Source organism: Sycon ciliatum, chromosome 1 (assembly GCF_964019385.1).
Source record: "Sycon ciliatum chromosome 1, ocSycCili1.1, whole genome shotgun sequence".
In the NCBI taxonomy this organism is placed as follows: domain Eukaryota; kingdom Metazoa; phylum Porifera; class Calcarea; order Leucosolenida; family Sycettidae; genus Sycon; species Sycon ciliatum.
In genome coordinates, this window is record NC_088643.1 from 73876147 (window position 1) to 73896323 (window position 20177).

General features: G+C 46.9%; 2 protein-coding genes across 4 annotated transcripts in view; one reads left to right on the top strand and one right to left on the bottom strand.

Moving 5' to 3' along the window:
• LOC135805372 (uncharacterized) lies at positions 1–7057 on the top strand. 3 transcript variants are annotated; one of them, XM_065319400.1, is made up of 6 exons: positions 7–210; positions 1560–1942; positions 2513–2554; positions 2811–2909; positions 3444–3608; positions 4936–7053. In XM_065319400.1, exons 2-6 carry the CDS (start codon positions 1621–1623, stop codon positions 5187–5189), a joined length of 882 nt encoding a protein of 293 aa, XP_065175472.1. In that variant the 5' UTR covers positions 7–210; positions 1560–1620; the 3' UTR covers positions 5190–7053. The 3 variants fall into 3 exon arrangements, with proteins under 3 accessions (XP_065175473.1, XP_065175472.1, XP_065175471.1); XM_065319399.1 differs by having other exon boundaries at positions 1601–1942; XM_065319401.1 differs by lacking the exon at positions 2811–2909 and having other exon boundaries at positions 1–210; positions 1601–1942; positions 4936–7057.
• Positions 7058–10509: 3452 nt separating this feature from the next.
• LOC135807136 (uncharacterized) overlaps positions 10510–20177 on the bottom strand; it is a 15872-nt gene continuing 6204 nt past the window's right edge. Inside the window, exons 6-10 of the mRNA XM_065321176.1 lie at positions 19058–19187; positions 14388–14602; positions 13964–14103; positions 12002–12128; positions 10510–10904 (exon numbers count right to left, since the gene is read on the bottom strand). Coding sequence (XP_065177248.1) covers positions 10510–10904; positions 12002–12128; positions 13964–14103; positions 14388–14602; positions 19058–19187 — 1007 coding nt within the window. The remainder of the gene's footprint in view (positions 10905–12001; positions 12129–13963; positions 14104–14387; positions 14603–19057; positions 19188–20177) is intronic.

Consider the following 20177-nt stretch of genomic DNA (forward strand, 5'->3'; position numbering starts at 1 on the left):
GGTTTGTGCTCAGAACGCCTACTAGTACCTAGTTGGCGTTCTGGTACATGTAGCAGCAAGCAGGTGAATTGAGAGCTGTGGCTGTAAGAGCGAGCAGAACTACAGCCAGTAGGGGTACTACTACTGTGCTTCAGCGGTAATATTGGTTCCTCGCAATCACTGCTGTCCGCATAACGTCATCAGGTGGGATTGCGTGGGGGAACACTGAAGGTGAGAAATCCCTAGACGATGACATGGCATGAATGAAGTAAAATATTGTTCTTGCGACGCGATTCTTTGCTAGTGCTTGGCTGCAAACAGTGGGTTTATGACTAGTCAATGCGCTATAATTATCATAATTATTATCATCCATTCACAAACAAGTCCACAACCACTTGGCCTAATCTCATTTACCAGCCAGAAAACAAATGCTGGTTTTACATTAGAGAGTTTACGCGTGACGATTTTTTAAAATTTCGAACGTGAGAAAAAAAACGTGCGTTGAATCGCTTTTTTCACAGTGACGGTTGGCCCTGTATCGCGTTGAAATCTCACGTTGCAACGTGAGGAGCGTCATTTTGGCCGTGAGATCTCACGTTGCAACGTGAGGAGCGTCATTTTGGCCGTGAGATCTCACGTTTGAAATTGAAAAACGTGAAGCGTTAACTCTCTCTATTGTGAATTTACTCACCGTGGTCGGTACGAATAGGGTTAACTGCGCATTTGAAGTTTCCCCGACCAGCCATTACTGCTGACTGCCAACTGCCAAGCACAGAGAAACGCTTAGATTTAGTTACACAACTGAGTTACTCTGGCGGCGTACGGAGAGAAATTAGCGACAAACTCGGCCATTGCGCACATATCGGTCACACCACTACATATACTCCACAATGCACTCTTGACTGATGCATTTAACTCGCACAGTGTCACCATGGCAAGGATATTTCCGGTGAGATCATGATATTGCAGACTCAGGCTCCAGACAGCTGTTCTGCTCCAACCGGCAGAGCTCACATCAGTGGAGGTAGTAGATAATGGATGTGGATCCAGGTGTATGCATGATGTCAAATAGGACAAAAATGGCGCAATCGCACATGTTCTACATGGAGGTGTGGCATGGAATGGAATTGGCCGGCTGAGAGTGCATTACGAGTGGTGATACGACTGATCATATTAATGTTAAAATGTACTCGTAGCAAACACAGAACCTACACATTGGACTACTCGCAGTGCATGCCTACCCCCATTCCACAAGTACTACACCATGCATGCCTGAGCCCCTCTCCATTTTGTGATCATCATGAGTTCCTCCCGTCCCCCCACCCCTCTTCATGCCCGTGACATGCAGGTAGTGTGCCTGTAAAGGCAACGTAGCTGTTCTCGTTAATGTTAGTCGTGCAGTTGGTTTTGAAGGGGGGGGGGGGGGACTGCGAATTGTACTAGTGTTCTTCATTTTCCGGCTTCCATGGCCCGGTGAATGTTTAGTTCTGAGCATCCTTTCTTGTCTCGCACATTCCTGAGTCACGATGATTATGCCACTCTGCTGGTGTTTGGATGTACCTGTGTTGATTTCGGTACAGGTGTATTGTGTGTGTGTGTGTGTGTGTGTGTGACGTGGAAGGTTGCCACTTCCGAGGAGGTATGGCGGCACACGTGTCTCTGAGCAAGAAACTTCAGTCGAGGCAGACCTTTCTGCTGGAAAACTTTGACAAGGATGTCGATGACATTGTCGACTACCTGGTATCGCAGCAGGCCTTTAAACCGAGCCAAGGGGTGTACCAGTTGCTCACCTTCAAGCAATCGACGAAGCGGGAAAGATTCAGGCTATTACTGGAGAACTTGACAACGGATCATCGACGCAAGTGCTTCCTGCGTGCTCTGGCACGGACATCTACTTTCCCACAACTGGAAAGAAAACTGGCGGCTCCACCAGAAAGCTATCTTGTAGCCGAGAACACGTTGAGTAAGTAAGTTTAGACTTACCGTTCATGCCCGTCCCAGTTTTCATGATCACTGATTCGGGCCGCCATCTTGCACATGTTGTCTGCGCACTATGATTCATGGCAGCAACCTGACAGCAATGCCTCCTCCCCCACGCACACAGTCACTGCTACCACAGGGTTCTAGTCAAAGAGGGTAGGGGGAGGGGAGGGGGGCAGCACCCTCCTACTCTGTTTGTGCCCCCCCCCCCCCCGCTGTGAAAAAGTGCTGCCCCCTATTCATTTTCCGATTTTTATGGTTTTTCTTGCCATTCAACAAAAATGCAGTCGATAGTCAGTACTAGGGGATTCATAAAGGCACATTTGTCTGGGGGTGAAGTCAGGTGTTCGCCCCATACATTGCATTTCGCATTGCAAGACAGTTACATGTATTTTGAAAATGGAAAAAGGACTACAGGGTAACTGCCCCCCCCCCCCCCCCCCCTACTATTTCGACCTGGCTAGAACCCTGTCCACAGAACTGTAATATTCCTCACTTCCAGTGGCTTGGGACGACGAGCACCTTCTTTTTGTTTGTCTCTGCTATTTTTCAGCCAGAGCTGACTGGGAAAATACAGATGCCGAAGAGGCTGCACGTGAGTATGGGTCAGACAAGACGCCTGAAGTCTTCGATGTTCTCACTTATATTGGGAAGGTAGCCTTCGCACGCAGCTGTGTGTTGAATCTGTTGATGTTACCAATATGATGGTGATGCATGCCTGCCGGTCATATTATATAGCAAGTGCATGTAACTGTATGATGCACGTGAGAGCTGTCTTTAGCTGCCATGTACTCTGACTGGTTTAGTGTGGCTACTGATAGTTTGTAGTATTCACATTCACACCTGCTCAGGTGCACTACCCAGGGATATACATGGACGGCAGGAGACGGTTCCTCCGTTAGCCAGTCTACCCGGCGGTGATGATCCACCACCAGCATACACTGCAAGTGGTTAGTCACTATGATGGCGGTGTGCATGGCTGTGTGCATGGCTGTGTGCATGGCTGTGTGCATGGCTGTGTGCATGGCTGTGTGCATGGCTGTGTGCATGGCTGTGTGCATGGCTGTGTGACGGTTTCACGGTGCATGGCTGTGTGACGGTGCATGGTTGTGTGAAATGCTCTATTCTCAGCGTATTGAGCACTATTTTCAGGAACCTTTGCTACTTATACTTGCCAAGAGTGCTCAACTCCATTTTCGAAAGGTTCTCTGACGGCAAAACCGCCCAGTACATGTTCTCGTTGTACATGTCCAGCATGCTGTCAGCGACCAAAGGAGTAGTGAAAGGAGCACTCCAAGTTGGGCGCTGATGAAGGCTTCTACGCTCGTATGAATGCGACTAAATGTTGTGTTCCGGAACTCCATTTGTGTGTGCCCACCGGCCTGTCCCCACCGGCCTGTCCCCATCGGCCTTTCCCCACCGGCATGTGCCCATCGGCCTTTCCCCACCGGTCTGTTCCAATCTTATCGGTGTGTGTATTGTAGGTAGCGGAGGCTCCACGGGAACGCTCATATCATCAGAAACTGGAGCAGATGGTACCCGGTCACTGGAGCAGCCCAAGCACGACCGCTTCAACAATGAGTATCCAAGACCGGTGCTGAGAGAGCTTTCGGAACAGAGGCACGTCCTATCTGCTCCATCGTTAACAGGTGAGTCCAGTCTGTTGTGGCACATGCAGCTATCAACTTGAGCTGCTCATCGAGTCTGGCTTGCTACATAGCACACTGTACAACTCAGAGTTGCCGTTGACTGTACACTGTATGTACACTGTATGTGCACTGTATGTACACTGTATGTACACTGTATGTACACTGTATGTACACTGTATGTGCACTGTATGTGCACTGTATGTACACTGTATGTACACTGTATGTACACTGTATGTACACTGTATGTGCACTGTATGTACACTGTATGTACACTGTATGGACACTGTATGTACACTGTATGTACACTGTATGTGCACTGTATGTGCACTGTGTGTACACTGTATGTGCACTGTATGTACACTGTATGTACACTGTATGTGCACTGTATGTACACTGTATGTACACTGTATGTACACTGTATGTACACTGTATGTACACTGTATGTACACTGTATGTACACTGTATGTGCACTGTATGTACACTGTATGTACACTGTATGGACACTGTATGTACACTGTATGTACACTGTATGTACACTGTATGTACACTGTATGTACACTGTATGTACACTGTATGTGCACTGTATGTACACTGTATGTACACTGTATGTACACTGTATGTACACTGTATGTACACTGTATGTACACTGTATGTGCACTGTGTGTACACTGTATGTGCACTGTATGTACACTGTATGTACACTGTATGTGCACTGTATGTACACTGTATGGACACTGTATGTACACTGTATGTACACTGTATGTACACTGTATGTACACTGTATGTACACTGTATGTACACTGTATGTACACTGTATGTACACTGTATGTGCACTGTGTGTACACTGTATGGGCACTGTATGTACACTGTATGTACACTGTATGTAGTTGATGAGCACGTGGAATGAATGGAACAGCGCCTCCACCACAGGAGCTATGCATGTGATGTACCCATAATATATGCATGTGATGTACCCATGATATATGCATGTGATGTACCCATGATATATGCATGTGATGTACCCATGATATATGCATGCCGCTCTCCATATTTGTATGCTCCATTCTCTCGTCCCCTTGTTTCCTTGTTGTGACCCTGTGCGCCATGCAGTCCTCTCGGCTGACCCTGTGCGCCATGCAGTCCTCTCGGCTGACCCTGTGCGCCATGCAGTCCTCTCGGCTGACCCTGTGCGCCATGCAGTCCTCTCGGCTGACCCTGTGCGCCATGCAGTCCTCTCGGCTGACCCTGTGCGCCATGCAGTCCTCTCGGCTGCAAGTCTCGGATCGCACTGCTGCGATGATCTTGTTCTCTTAATCTATTGTTTCAGGCCTGCCTGATGACCAGCCACCCGCTCAAGATCTTCTGCCGATAAGCGACTCTCGCAACCCCGACACATCGCCTACGTTTGTCATGAGTCCGATGGCAGCCCATACCAGCCACACTGGCATAGATCATACCGATAAAGATGCTGTCACCGAGAATTGTGACCGTTCAGTACCGGGCATGACGCGCCATGGCACGATGCTTCTTGTTGGGTTTGGTGTGGTGGCAACGGTGGCAGCCTGGTGCATGCGCCGGTAGCACAGTGTACCAGAGACAAGCCTGCCGCTGTACGTATAATCTCCTGCCAGTGTATGTGTGTGTGTGTGTGTGTGTGTGTGTGTGTGCATGTGTGATGTGTGTGTGTGCGTGCGTGTGTGATGTGTGTGTGTGTGTGTGTGTGTGTGTGTGTGTGTGTGTGTGTGCGTGTGTGTGCGTGTGTGTGTGTGTGTGTGTGTGTGTGTGTGTGCGTGTGTGTGCGTGGTGCCCATTGCTTCAGAGTGCAATTCTGGTCTACAGTATTGTCTGTTGTGGAAAGATGCTGCGTACTAATATGGGCAGTGACATCACAATGTCCATACACTGTGCAGATCTATGACATCACAGTCACTTCTCCGGCCATACTGCTGCGGAATTGTTCCATCAAGGCATTCGCAGCATTCAGCTATGGCCATGCCAACATGGGCAGTTGTTGCTAGTGATGCACAGACTCAGGCGGAGGTCTTTGCTTGAAGTCAGTTACGCCATCCCCACTGTACAACTGCAGCCATTGGGGAAATCAGCGGTTAAGCCCTGAATGGGGACTGGAACGGCAGTGCAGACTTTGAACACCCAGCAGCAAACTCGAGGTTCATGCTTAATTTAGTTATGACATCAATTATTTTGATGTTAGCAATGTGTCAATTTTTTATTACTTTAGATCAAGGAAAACACAAACTCTAGTACGTCACTGTACTTCAAAGTATTTTCTTCACAATTTCCTTTTCCTGTGCTCTACCCCCTGTTCCTGTACAAGGTTGTCCTTGACAGTCCTGGATCAGTGTCTTGGCCTGAGCTCCTTCTCGCCCTGCTGTATACACACGCAGAGTGCCGGGAAAGAAGGTTCCACTGCGTCAAATATCTTCACTTTGGGACGCACTTGGGCCAGTGATTGGGCCAATACTGTGAACATGGCGTTCAGTTCTGTTGTCGTTGCTGGCATGTACGTGTACTATGCTCTAGCAGAAACCTCACTTGAACTACACTAACGCTAAGCACTACTCAAGTTTGGAGAATAAGCTACCTTCTCAGTCTATTACAGTACATGTATACCATGATGGGAAAGTGTTTGCTCCCCCACACCGGAGCTCGCACTTTCGGCCGACTGACTTGACACTTGACTGACTCGCGACTGCCATCCAGACAACACACAAGAAGTCCATCACGAAACTTTGACTCGGCAAACCTGCAAGAAAGCACCACTCCCTGCCCAATACACAGTGTTTCGGGGAATTCACCCCTCACCAGTTGAACTTGAGTAGGCTGAGGAAGATTGTGTCTGGAAGGGCACCACTTATATAGTGCTCTCCAGGCCAAACCGTCACCAGAGATACAAACTTACAGAGACGCTCCGTTTCCAGCCCGACAAACACCTCGTGAACACCAGATCGCAGCGTGAGTCACAGTGTCGCTCCTGGACGGTGAGAACAGACGGTGAGGAATACCCCCGGCCCAGGTCATTCACAACGCTGTCACCTCCTAACCAGCTAGTCGCAAGCCCGCGCTGGGCACAATACGAGATAGTGGTACCGACTTCGGCGATGTACATGATTGTACTTCAGTTGTCTGGGGATTGCCTTAGCTTTGCTATGTGCATGAAACGCAGCGTTACGACAAATGACCTAGCTGGTGGTGGTCTCTGTTCTCTTCTGCCTTTGTGTACTTCTAGTACATGTATGTTGGCCACTGCACCCATATTTTCTTAGAGTACTACTACTAGTACTTCTTCTATTTTGGACCTAAGAAAGCTTACCAATGATTGCTGGCGACAAAATGCTTGCCAATGATTGCTATGGTGACAGAATGCTGACCGATGATTGCTATGGTGACAGAATGCTGACCAATGATTGCTATGGTGACAAAATGCTGGCCGATGATTGCTATTCATTGCATTCCCAACTCATCACAACCACGCGCTCTTCAGCCGAACCATACAGACACCAGCAAGGACACTTCCGTTGAGAGATAATATTGCTCCACGCCTCTAGACAGCTGTTTCGCTCCCTGTCAGAGCTCATCAGTAGAGGATGATAATGATGATAATGGAGGAATGATCATTCTTATACACCAGAAATGGCGCAAGTGCGCGCTTTCCACATATATCAATGGCATATGCAAGCTGTTAAAATGGTAAAGTGTGAGAACAGCGATAAATAATCATAGTACGCGCTCATTGGTGGAGAAACACACCACACAAGCGACGAAAATCTTACTCGGACTACTGATGCCAATGGAAAGTACATGTATGTTGTTTATTATTATGATGTTGCAATGTCCATGTATGCAGGCGAGGCGAGACTCACCGCCGAGATCCCCCAACGCGACAGGCTCGGTTGCCGTTCAGGATTCACACCGACCTGTCCGCCCGTCAACAGGATCGACAGCGGGAGGCCCCACTGATGCCGATGTCGATGCACACCAGGAAACTTGTAGTCGTGAGTGTGATACTAACAGGTCTAGTAGCAACCACTGACAAACGAGAGGCCAGCTGGGGCATTCACTCCAGTCAGGGATGCTTGGTCAACGCTTCGTATCAGCAGCTCAGCTCAGTTTGATCAAAGATGCTGCAGATGTGTCTTGCTTTCCTCCTTCCTTCTTCACCGACTCGTCTTGTCATCTCTCCTTCTTTCTTCACCGACTCTTCGTGTCCACTCTGCTCTGCCACTAACGGCGCATTAAAACTTCAGAACTAAATATTGCGACAGAGCTTTCGGCCATATTTTTAATTCATTGCATTCCCAACTCATCACAACCACGCGCTCTTCAGCCGAACCATACAGACACCAGCAAGGACACTTCCGTTGAGAGATAATAATTGCTCCACGCCTCTAGACAGCTGTTTCGCTCCCTGTCAGAGCTCATCAGTAGAGGATGATAATGATGATAATGGAGGAATGATCATTCTTATACACCAGAAATGGCTAACGGCGCATTAAAACTTCAGAACTAAAATTTAATATTGCGACAGAGCTTTCGGCCATATTTTTAATTCATTGCATTCCCAACTCATCACAACCACGCGCTCTTCAGCCGAACCAGCAAGGACACTTCCGTTGAGAGATAATATTGCTCCACGCCTCTAGACAGCTGTTATTTTTACATACATGTACTTTCCATTGGCATCAGTAGTCCGAGTAAGATTTTCGTCGCTTGTGTGGTGTGTTTCTCCACCAATGAGCGCGTACTATGATTATTTATCGCTGTTCTCACACTTTACCATTTTAGCAGCTTGCATATGCCATTGATATATGTGGAAAGCGCGCACTTGCGCCATTTCTGGTGTATAAGAATGATCATTCCTCCATTATCATCATTATCATCCTCTACTGATGAGCTCTGACAGGGAGCGAAACAGCTGTCTAGAGGCGTGGAGCAATATTATCTCTCAACGGAAGTGTCCTTGCTGGTGTCTGTATGGTTCGGCTGAAGAGCGCGTGGTTGTGATGAGTTGGGAATGCAATGAATTAAAAATATGGCCGAAAGCTCTGTCGCAATAGGGCTTGAAAGTGCTACGTCACTCCATAGCAATGGCATAGCAACAATTTGAAAAATTCGAAAACTGGATCCACCTGGATCCAGTTTTTGTATGGATCCAAGCACATTTCAAGCGGTCTCACTTACAGCAAGGTGATGTTGCCAGTGAAACTGACTGATTTGGCTAGTGGGGGCGGGGTGACAACTGGTGGCGAAGTAAAAGTTGCACCTGCATACGACATGAGTGGGTTGCTATGCACCCACATACTGAGGCAATAGCAAAGTCACACCTTAGTGGATCCAAAATAGAAATCTGATGTCAATTTACTACTCCCAGGCCGTTTTTGACGTCATCACTTTCAAGCCCTATATTTAGTTCCGATGATTGCTATGGTGACAAAATGCTGACCAATGATTGCTATGGTGACAAAATGCTGACCAATGATTTTGTTATCATAGCAATCATTGCCATTGGTAAGCCTTCTTCATTCCAAAATACTCAGACTCGAAGTAGCGACACAGTGGCCAATATACATGTACCGTGATGTGACTGTGCCTTGATTGAGGGAGGGACTCTGAGAGCCATTGGTGGATAATGCTCGAAAATTGGCAGATTCTGCTTGAAAGACAGTGAAATTGGCAGAACAATACAAACGTTATGGCAGGCACTTATTCGAATTCTGTTCCATTTCTTTATCCAGGTACCAAACGTGCATGAAACATACCAGGAAAAGTATCAAGTTCTGCGAATGTTTCTGCCGGCATTATCAGCACAAATCGCACACATTTTCTAAAGGGGATTCATGCATGGGAAATCGATTTCTATCCATACGATTCCCAGATTTATAACAATGTCTGATAATTCGAACCTCGAACTAGGCATGCTAAGCCCGGCATCAGTATTCAAAACATCAGGGTTCCACCTGCAGTTGAATGGGTTGCTGTAACAGCAAAATTCCTGGATTACATCATTGCCGTGATGTAGTGCGTACCCGCTCGCCAACAAGGATTCAAACATGTATCCTGCTGCAGAACTGCAGCTGACGTGTACGCACTATGTCACTTCCCGCTGCACATCGGCACCAACTGTGACGCAATTCGACATCAATGCAGAAAATTCAGAAGCTGCACACTCTTGGTAACCAGTGGAAATTATAATTATAGCAGTGGGACTACAAACTTGTCAGAATTGCAAAAATTATTTATAGTGTGCTGTAAGCCTGTAACAGTATAATAATAATAATAATTATCATTATACATGTACTTGGTGATTCAAAACGGACTGGTAAAGTCCGGCAAAACTACGGACTGGCAAAGTCAACAAACAAACGCAATGCACGCTTTCATAGCACTTCAGTGTAGCAGGCAAGCAATGCCGATGGCCGTGCACACACACACATACGCACACACACACATGCACACACACACACACACACACACACACACACACACACACACACACACACACACACACACACATATACACACACACGCACACACACACACGCACACACACATACGCACACATACGCACACACACACACACACACACACACACACACACACACACACACACACACACACACACACACACACACACACACACACACATACGCACACACACACACACACACACACACACACACATACACACACATACGCACACACACACACACACACACACACACACATACACAGACACACACACACACACACATACACACACACACACATACACACACACACACACACACACACACACATACACACACACATACGCACACACACACACACACACGGAGGAGGACCATACCACATTAAGGCTAGGTGATGATATCATAATTATAGGCTAGGTGATGATATCATCATCCTCATCGTCCAGGCCAGAGTAGGTGACCGGTGCTCTTCCAGTGCTGCGTCTGCGTCGCACAAAATACACCACGCCGATGGTGACTAGAACAACAATGAGAATGCTGCACACGCAGACAATCGCCACAAGAGCGCTGCTCACGCCGTGAGAGGAAGGAGACCGCGAGTCGCCACTTGTCGGTGACACGGCATGGCCACCGCTGTGCGTCCCTGCACCTCCGCTGTGCGTCCCTGCACCTCCGCTGTGCGTCCCTGCACCTCCGCTGTGCGTCCCTGCACCTCCGCCGAACGGAGAAGACATGGGCGGCATTGTACCCACGTTGAACGTATACGTCTGGCAGTCGGCTTTCTGGTCAGTGTACAGTGCCGATGAACCTTGCACGGCAGATCACAGAAAACGGAATGGTATTTCTATTACTGTACTTCGAAGTATATGAAAAAAACCACTTGCTCGCGAACACACTAGGTATTGCTGCAGTACGGTTCTCACGCGCACACACACACACACACACACACACACACACACACACACACACACATGCACACACACACACACACACGCATGCACACACATGCACACACACACACACACACACGCACACACACACACACACACAATCTACCTGCAGGCGCACTCTATCTGGCGCAGGCCTGTGCTCGGCCACGGCATCATCTGTTTATGGTCGACTAGGAGCAGAATACACACACACATTCGCTGGTCAAAACTACAATACAATGTCATGTATAGCACAGCGGTGGCAGCTGAAATTCGACCCCAGCTCGTTGCACTCGCATTGGAACAATCCAGCGCGCGCTAGTACACTACCGGAATAGAGACCACTATAATTATAATACAACCCAGCAGTACGCTTGTACGTGAAATATAAACCGACATACAAACTGAGGCGAAGCCGAGGTTTGTATGATGGTTTATATTTCACGTACAAGCGTACTAGTGGGATGTATTATACTTATGCTGACCTTTATACAAACTGACAGTCAACTTCTTCCTGTTTCTATGGTGGCGGTCTATATGGGGTTTGTATGAGGTATGAGGCTTATATGCCCAGTATAAGCCGCCAGCATGATGGGCAAGTTGACTGGAAGTTTGTATGAAAGGTCAGCATAAAGACTGATAGTACACTACCAGAATAGAGACCACTATAAACTGATAGTACACTACCGGAATAGAGACCACTATAAACTGATAGTACACTACCGGAATAGAGACCACTATAAACTGATAGTACACTACCGGAATAGAGACCACTATAGACTGACGCTGCACTCCAGCATGGTAATCAGGGGTCGGATTTCAGTTTCCACGACTCTAGCTGTTGTTGCTGTTCAACTGCCGGTAAGTCGAACATAGCCGATGTGTACTAGTATCTGCCTTACTACTTACTTAACTTAGAAAAAGTGTGAAATCAAAATGCAACCACATCATCACAGTCTCGGCTCACTGTTCTTACCAGACACTGGACAAGACACGTTCACTGATGAGATGAAACAGGTTCCGCCCAGGCCCAGGCTAGCTCCCCCGCCAGTCAGCTGACAGAACGGGAAGCAAAGCGCTGCGTACAGCAGCTTGCTCACTGACTTCAGCCCGCCATGGCAACACATAAATGGTGGAGAAAGGTACACACACACACACACATACACACACACACACATACACACACACACACACACACATACACACACACACACACACACACACACACACACATGCGCATGCATGTACATACATCTCATCAACACACAGACACACCACTTCATTGGGCGCGTTCGACTACACACATTTCGGTCAATTCTAGAAATAGTTATAGTGCATGCACCGTTCGATTACACAAATTCTGTCGTCAGAATTGACGGAATGCAATTCCGTTAATTCTGAAGAGAGGGCGGAATTGCTAATTCTCCCGCCAGAATTAACGCACACCCAAAGCACCCTCCCTGGGTACACCACTGAAAGGCCACTCCATGTTCCTCTTCTACTGTAACGTTACTAAACACCGCTTGCACAACAGCAGTGTGCTGTCCCTGCGGGAATTTGCGGGAAAATTCTCGAAAACTTGCGCAAGAAATTGCGGCAGAAAACAACAAAAAATGCGGCGAAAAGTGCGGAAAGATGCGGAATTTGCGAGGAATTCGTGGAATTATTTGCAGAAAATTGCGGACTTGGGGCAAGTTGGGCCACATCCCGACATTTGTTGCATCGTTAGAATCGTTACTATTTTGCACAGTGTATCTACTCGGGAGTAGTACGAGTCGTGCTGTGCAAATAACCTACAGGATCATGGAAAGCACTGCGTGAAAAGTACATAAACATGTGGGATGTAAGGCCATGGTAAAAATTATCTTTGATTCTCAAGTACGCGCTCACCGATTTTTGGCGGCGCACCAACGATCTTTTTTATTTCTATGCATGCATATGCGTGCATGAAAACGGTCAATGCGAAAGGCATGAATCAGGGAGTAGTAAAATACCGGTATTTTTCTACTCCCTGGCCTGGATATAATAATGAACATGTGACCAAACTCAATCTGCGGACAGAACTGTTTCGTCTATTGTGGACTCGTCAGCGCAGCACAGAGGAAATGAGGCCGAACCTGGACAAACATGTGAACATGTGACCATGTACATATGTGTGACCCAGGGAGTCGTCAAATGGTATTTGACGACTCCCTGGTGTGACCCTATCTTTGGAAATAATAAAATCGTGGGAAATAAAATAAAAAATCGCTCACTCGCACCGATTTTCACAGGCTCATGACCTGAGAATCAACTTTATTTTTTACCATGGCCTATAAATGCAGAAATTTTCTTACTTAAATTGGACCTTTATTACAAAACTCTTCTTTTCTTTTTCATGTCGTTCTCCCACTCTCACACACACATGCTCACAGTCAATTCTGCCGTCGTGAATACCATTCGGGACGGCTACGAGAATAAAAAAAACAATAATAATGCAGAAAAAAACAAAAAACGCGGGAAATCGCGGGTTTGGGCAAAAATCGCGAAATTTGTTGCATCCGTGGAATCGCGATTTCCTGGACGGACAGAATGTGATACTATCTGTACACATTTTCCAGACAAAATGGGTTCTCCGAAGAGACTTTCAGCGCTTTGCAGATCTAAACACAGTGCAACGCCCATTCATCCCACAGGTTTGTACAAACACTATACACACGCTGTGCACACTTTCTACACATGCTGTACACACTTTCTACACATGCTGTGCACGTCATTGTGCACCTGATCTATTACAAAGATATCCACATGTCGCCGCAGTGCACGAGAAGACATCCACAGGCTGGGTGTCCACCAGTGAATGAGAGCCACCATGATATTGGCTGCGATGCTTAGCCACTGTTGCAATTGCATTGATGGCATGCAGACAGCAGCATCAGCTCCCGGGGGGCATGCTTACTGTGACATCCGCCGTGCATGAGGTGGGCAGGCATAGCTTATTATTCCTCTTGGGTAGGACGGAGGCGAATGGACGGTACTGGGAGGTCTCAGTGATGACGGTGTTACACAATTCCTCTCCCCGGGTGCACGTGGCTGTACCTGTAGACCACAACAGAATAGCACAAGAGCTCAGCCATATAAGGCTCCTCGATCAGCGGCCTGGACCGGCGGGTGTTGACCTCATAGTGCCATTCTTTGACAAACACCTCGCGCAGTATTAAGTCACATGAACTGATATGAATGCAAGCTTCAACAGCCCTTGCCCCGTCAGGTTTTTAGTAGCGACATACATCGAAATACTAGTACCCGGTTTGAGTATACTAAGATTACATAGCCAGGTTCTGAAATCTTGGTATTGAACACACACGACTGAAATCACTCACTTGAGGCTGCTTGCGAACATTTGTCCAGGACATCGCACCCTTTCAAAGCGGTCAGAGCACCCAGAATATTCAGAGGCGAGCCACTGCTGATGGTCTTCTGCACCTTGCTGAGGCAGATGGCAACGTTTGTGAAGCACGCCTTCTGGTCCTTGATCAAGTCTCGGCCACACTGTGGGGACACATCTCTCACTAGGTCCATCAGGAAGCTGTCAGTGCTGAGATATGCCGGAGCATATACCGGGTGTGATCAGACACGGGACCAGGGGAAACAGACAGGCAGACAGACAGACAGACAGACAGACACATGCAAAATCCACGACAGAAAGCTCAATGGACAACCTACAGAGAGAGGGGGGGGGGGGGGCACACAAGCCAGCATGCCATGTACGGATAATCATTTGAAACGAAAGCAGTTCCCAGAATGCGCTGCAGGACTCCATTTTAAGGTGTCATGACCCGGATCAGACTCGTCGTGGAAGCGACCACGCATTGAGTTCAGCAGCCAAAGCTAGACTCCAAAATATTCTAGAGTTCTGTAAGAACCATGATTAGTCCTGCGAAGGACTTGGCACTTTCGTTAGTTGAGCAATCATGGCTTACAACTCGTGGCCTAGAGCCGCAAAGTGTTGTCGTACGTCGGCAACACCTTCAGTACAAACCGTCAGCATTGTACTCACTACACTCTGAGCTTGAGGAAACCACGCTTAGTCCTGCAAGGGACCTGATACCTTTGTCAGTTGAGCAAGAATGGCGCCTCTTCTCGTGTCGTAAGACGCAAAGGGTCGATAGTACTTTGCGTACTCTAGACCCCAGGCCCATTGGAGGGAATACGGCATTGCCGTCTGCTGCTATGTTTGGGGGAAGAGCCCATATAGGGCTTGAAAGTGCCACGTCACAGCATAGCAACAATTTCAAAAATTCAAAAACTGGATCCACTTGGATCCAGTTTTTGTATGGATCCAAGCACATTTCAAGCTGTCTTACTCACAGCAAGGTGATGTAGCCAGTGAAACTGACTGATTTGGCTACTGGGGGCGGGGTTACAACTGGTGGCGAAGTAAAAGTCATGCCTGCATACGACATGAGTGGGTTGCTATGCACCCACATACTGAGGCAATAGCAAAGTCACACCTTAGTGGATCCAAAATAGAAATCTGATGTCAACTTACTACTCCCTGGCCGTTTTTGACGTCATCACTTTCAAGCCCTATTGGGTGAACCGAAGGACGCAGCTACGCTTCCCGCCTGTACTGCTGCAATGCATCCCAGCCACCGGATCGCGGACCAAGATCATGCCAGCATTTGGAGATCACTGATATTCACATTTGGGTGAGCGAGCTCCCCGTATTGATTGATCTTTGTACTATATTCTAGTTTGGCTGATTGCACATATTGCACCATGTACCACTGGTTGTAATAATTATAGAAATAATACGCATTCTTGCCGCTGTATACTTTTGATCACATAATGTAGCATATATAAGGAGCTGTTTTGCTAACATTCATCCTCGATCCGGGGAGCTCACTACTCCTCTCGATCCTCGACTCTCGGGGAGCTCACTACTCTAGTGCTCTCTCGCTTGGCTCCTGCTTTGGGTCTTTGACTCTTCACACTTGATCTTTCGATCTAGTACTGCAATGGTTAAAAAAAACACTGTTCAAGTGGAATTAGAAACCTGTCGTTCTGTGTGAGCTAGCAACTTGGATGGCGACTATATTAGTCGTCTACCTGGGTAGCCACTAGACTGATCTAAGCCAAGTCACAAACCCGCCAACGCGCGGCCATGACAAAGGCAATCATATATACATGTAGCACATACAGCGTCCTTCTTGTAGGATAAAATGTATCTGTCCGGAAGGGTGGAAGACAAGCCCACGTTTCATAATTTCTCTATCATCCGATTTTGAAATCTTGTAAGACACTTGACCCAGTGCAAATACGGTTGAACAGTATAAAAAATCATTCTTTTCCGTCATCTTTGCTATCGTATCATGACATAATTCACACTGGAGATTTTGGCTGATTTAAAATACTGTAAAACATGTATGGTATGGTATTTATATTTTAATTCACCAATCGAACAAGCATATCTGCCTTCTTGCCGGGATGGCCAGAGCCAACCACGGCTCCTCCTAATTGATGAATGTAACATTAGAGGTGTGTTTTACTGCCGGGACCTGCCGGGACCTGCCGGGTTTCCGGTGTAATGTAGAATTAGGTGATCAGCATTCCCTTCACATACAGTGCATACTCTAGGGCCTTTAGGTGTAATTTAAATTTAGGTGCCTGGTTTCGGTTTCTCTATCGAAATCACCGAAATTAAAGTGACACCGAAAATGACATGTTTTACAGTAATATCAAACACCGGTAGTGGGAAATGAATAAGCCTGGGCGTAAGGTGTGTACACGCAAGAATAATATTATAATACCGTATTATCCCCAAACAATGTACCCCAGTAATGCCCATCACATCATTGCAGCATGTACTATTCTTAGACACGGGTCCTTTCATATTTTTGATCCGCACTCAACATGAACTACAATCGGAGATGTACTAGTATTGGAGACGTGTACGTTTACGGGGGAAAATACGGTACTGGTATTCAGCAATCAAGCGCGAGCCACTACGTTGACACCTAGTATAGTAGCTAGCGGCCTGTACATAATGTATGTGTATCACTTTGACAGATTAGCTGGACATATGTAGTAGGGTGTCGTCAGTGAACAAGGACCAGAAGACCAGAACGGGTCTGGAAGGGGGAAGTTGAGCAACCCATTGCCAAAATCTGTCATATACAACCGTTCCACACGAAAGACAAAATTCTGTTCATCTTGTAGGATCAGTATTATGTGTGTGTGTGTATGTGCGTGCGCGTGCGTGTGTGTGTGTGTGTGTGTGTGTGTGTGTGTGTGTGTGTGTGTGTGTGTGTGTGTGTGTACAAGCTACCAATACGCAGCTAGAACTATTACTTGTGCATGAGTACTGTACTCAATGATCTACGAGTAGTGACGATGTACTGCAGGGATCGATTTACTTTGATTTTTTTTGCATAGCAGTCACTGCTACACAGTTTTACAATTGACTAGCAACTCCCAGTATTGATTAGCAGTTTTCCTTCATCAAAAGTTTACATGTATAGCTGTACAATAGCAGGATTTCGTACAGAAGAGGACAATAGCTGCAGTTGCTATTTGCTTTTCCAAGCGAATGTTCGACCTGAATATTTACGTTAGAGTTTTCGCTTGGGCACGTTACATGTTCAGCGTCCATCCGACTTCGAGTTCTTCACAACACAATGTCCTTCAATAGGGCAGTTCCACAGATTCCTTCGACAAAGACACCTCAGGAAAGCGCTCAAACGATCGTGATATTTCGTGCAAAGCGCATCGAATTTCGCTTTTCTCCTTTTCTTCATCGAAACGAATCGACATTCCTGGTGCGTCCAGTTCTTTGTCCCTCTGCTAGACAGTGAATCACTGATCAGATTCACTGACATGTTGGCTACATGAGACTAAGAACCATCTACTTCAACTGTGCCTTGTCGAACAGAAACAAACTACATGTAAGCTTGACAGTGAAAGAAGAAAGCTTTCCTGATGTTCTCCGCCGTGTACAAAACTAATAGGCCATTCACACGACGTGTAAACATTTGCACATGTGTGAACAAGATAACACTGGCAAACCGTGATCCAGTTCACACGGTGCTGGGCAAACTTTGCAACCGTCAATGTATCCATAGTGACCTCCTGAAAGTGCCGGGAAATGTTCAATTTTGAATTTTCCCTTGTTCAAGCACTGCATTTGCAGTACGCACTTTCAACAACCGACACTTTTCCTGGCGTGCAAAGATAATCGCGAGCAAAAGGGCCTCGGCCAAGATAAAAAATCAGTTGCACGCGTGTGTCCAAGTTTATCGTATCCGAGTAAATATCCTTGGAAACAGTACGATAAAAGTAAGTTTGCCCGTCGTGTGAATGGCCTATAAGTTACTTCAGAAGACTGCAGTCATGTACGACCAGTGCTAGTGCAGTGCCCAAAATCGAAAGAGCGCGATCCGCGACCCGCGCGCGGACTGAGCAGGACAGGCCACGCGCCAGTTGGTTGGAGTAGTAAAATACTACTCCCTAGTCAGCAGTGTGTACAGTCGTATGTAGGCTGCACACAACTGGTGCATCGCAGTTTTGGGCGATAAAAAATGAAAAGCGAATCGCAGCCAGTGAATTTTGATTCGCAAACTGCGATGCGAACCCAGATAAATCGATCCCTGTACTGTATATTTTGCAACACAGCTACGCTATCATGTCTCGATCAATACCAGGGGCTTGTCACAGTTCAAACACACCTACTTGTAACGACACAAACAGATAGATTGACCAACAGAATGGCAATCAGACAGACATCCACAAACACACGCATGCGTTTGTAGACACGTGGACGGACAAATCATGACTGGCAAACACAGAGAAATAGAAAGAAAGAGAGAGAGAGAGAGAGAGAGAGAGAGAGAGAGAGAGAGAGAGAGAGAGAGAGAGAGAGAGAGAGAGAGACACACACACACACACACACACACACACACACACACACACACACACACACACACACACACAGAGACACACACACACAGACAGAGAGAAACACAGACATGACTCTCCAGGGGTATCCACTTACTCTGGTGTGCAACAGCCTAAACTGGTGCCAGAAATATTGCAGCAGGCTGTTGTGCCATTCAGACGACCTACTTTACGACAATCAACAGTTTTTCCTCTGACCGAACACATAGCGGAAGCTGATGGAGTGGCTGGAAGAAAAAGACAACAGTGCAAGGAAGTGTGCAGGTACATGTGTGTGAATGAAAATGCATGACCTCAGAGTATGCAGATATATTACGACTTTTCAAGTTTTCAGAGATGTTTTCATAATAATTAGAACGAGGTCTGTATCGTTGTCCGGGAGACGACCAATCAGCGACGTTCCCGCCAAGGGCCTTATCAGAGTTTAAAAAGCCCGCTCAATCGTAATTTTACTACTCTTTGATGACGCGTCGAGGGCCTTGGGTTACCGTAATGTCGCGTATTAAAGCCGGGCTTATTCCTGTAGAAGCCGATGTAAGGGCTAGGCTTCTTTTCACATCAGGCTTCTATTCAAACCAGGTATTTCTATGTGTGTCAACAGATTCAACACTAAAACCAGGCTTATGTGCCGACAGTGTATCTCGAAAATGAGGCTTGTATTCAAAACAGGCTTCTATTCGAGATAGGCTTTAATACAAGACACTACGGTAGTTTAAAGCCCGCAGAATATACTCTAAACAGGTGCGTACAACTCCCTGTACGCATTATAGTACGGTGCAGACAATGAACTCTGCATAAAATGTACGGTGTTCTACAAAAAAAAGCCACGCATTTCAGAAATGTGTACGGTTTTTTACTCCCGTACTCTTTCATCTATACGATTTTCCTTTGTCCGGCAACAGCTTGCGTAACCCTATAAAAACCGAAGACCAAAGTCAATATAGGTATCGAAAAGGGGCTCTTGAAGCCCCAAAATAGCTCCACAAGCTGTGAATAAGAATGAAGCTCGCAATAAGAGCCCAGCATTTCATTTGCTTCTATTCTCCTTTTAGTAGTCCTCAGTGGTGCTGAGTTATCACACTAATTCTCTCTGCTGCACACAAACCCCACAACTACCCAATATCAGACTACACAAGCATAATGGAAGTGTGAGCTAATACACGTAACCACGGTAACCACGGTTCTAAAATAGTTAGTGCATCGCAGGGAGGGCCTTA

Coding starts and splice junctions, on each gene's coding strand:
- LOC135805372 (XM_065319400.1), top strand. CDS start 1,621: ATGGCGGCACACGTGTCTCTGAGCAAGAAACTTCAGTCGAGGCAGACC. Junction 2,555..2,810: donor AGATGCCGAAGAGGCTGCAC/GTGAGTATGGGT, acceptor ACACCTGCTCAG/GTGCACTACCCAGGGATATA. Junction 3,609..4,935: donor ATCTGCTCCATCGTTAACAG/GTGAGTCCAGTC, acceptor CTATTGTTTCAG/GCCTGCCTGATGACCAGCCA.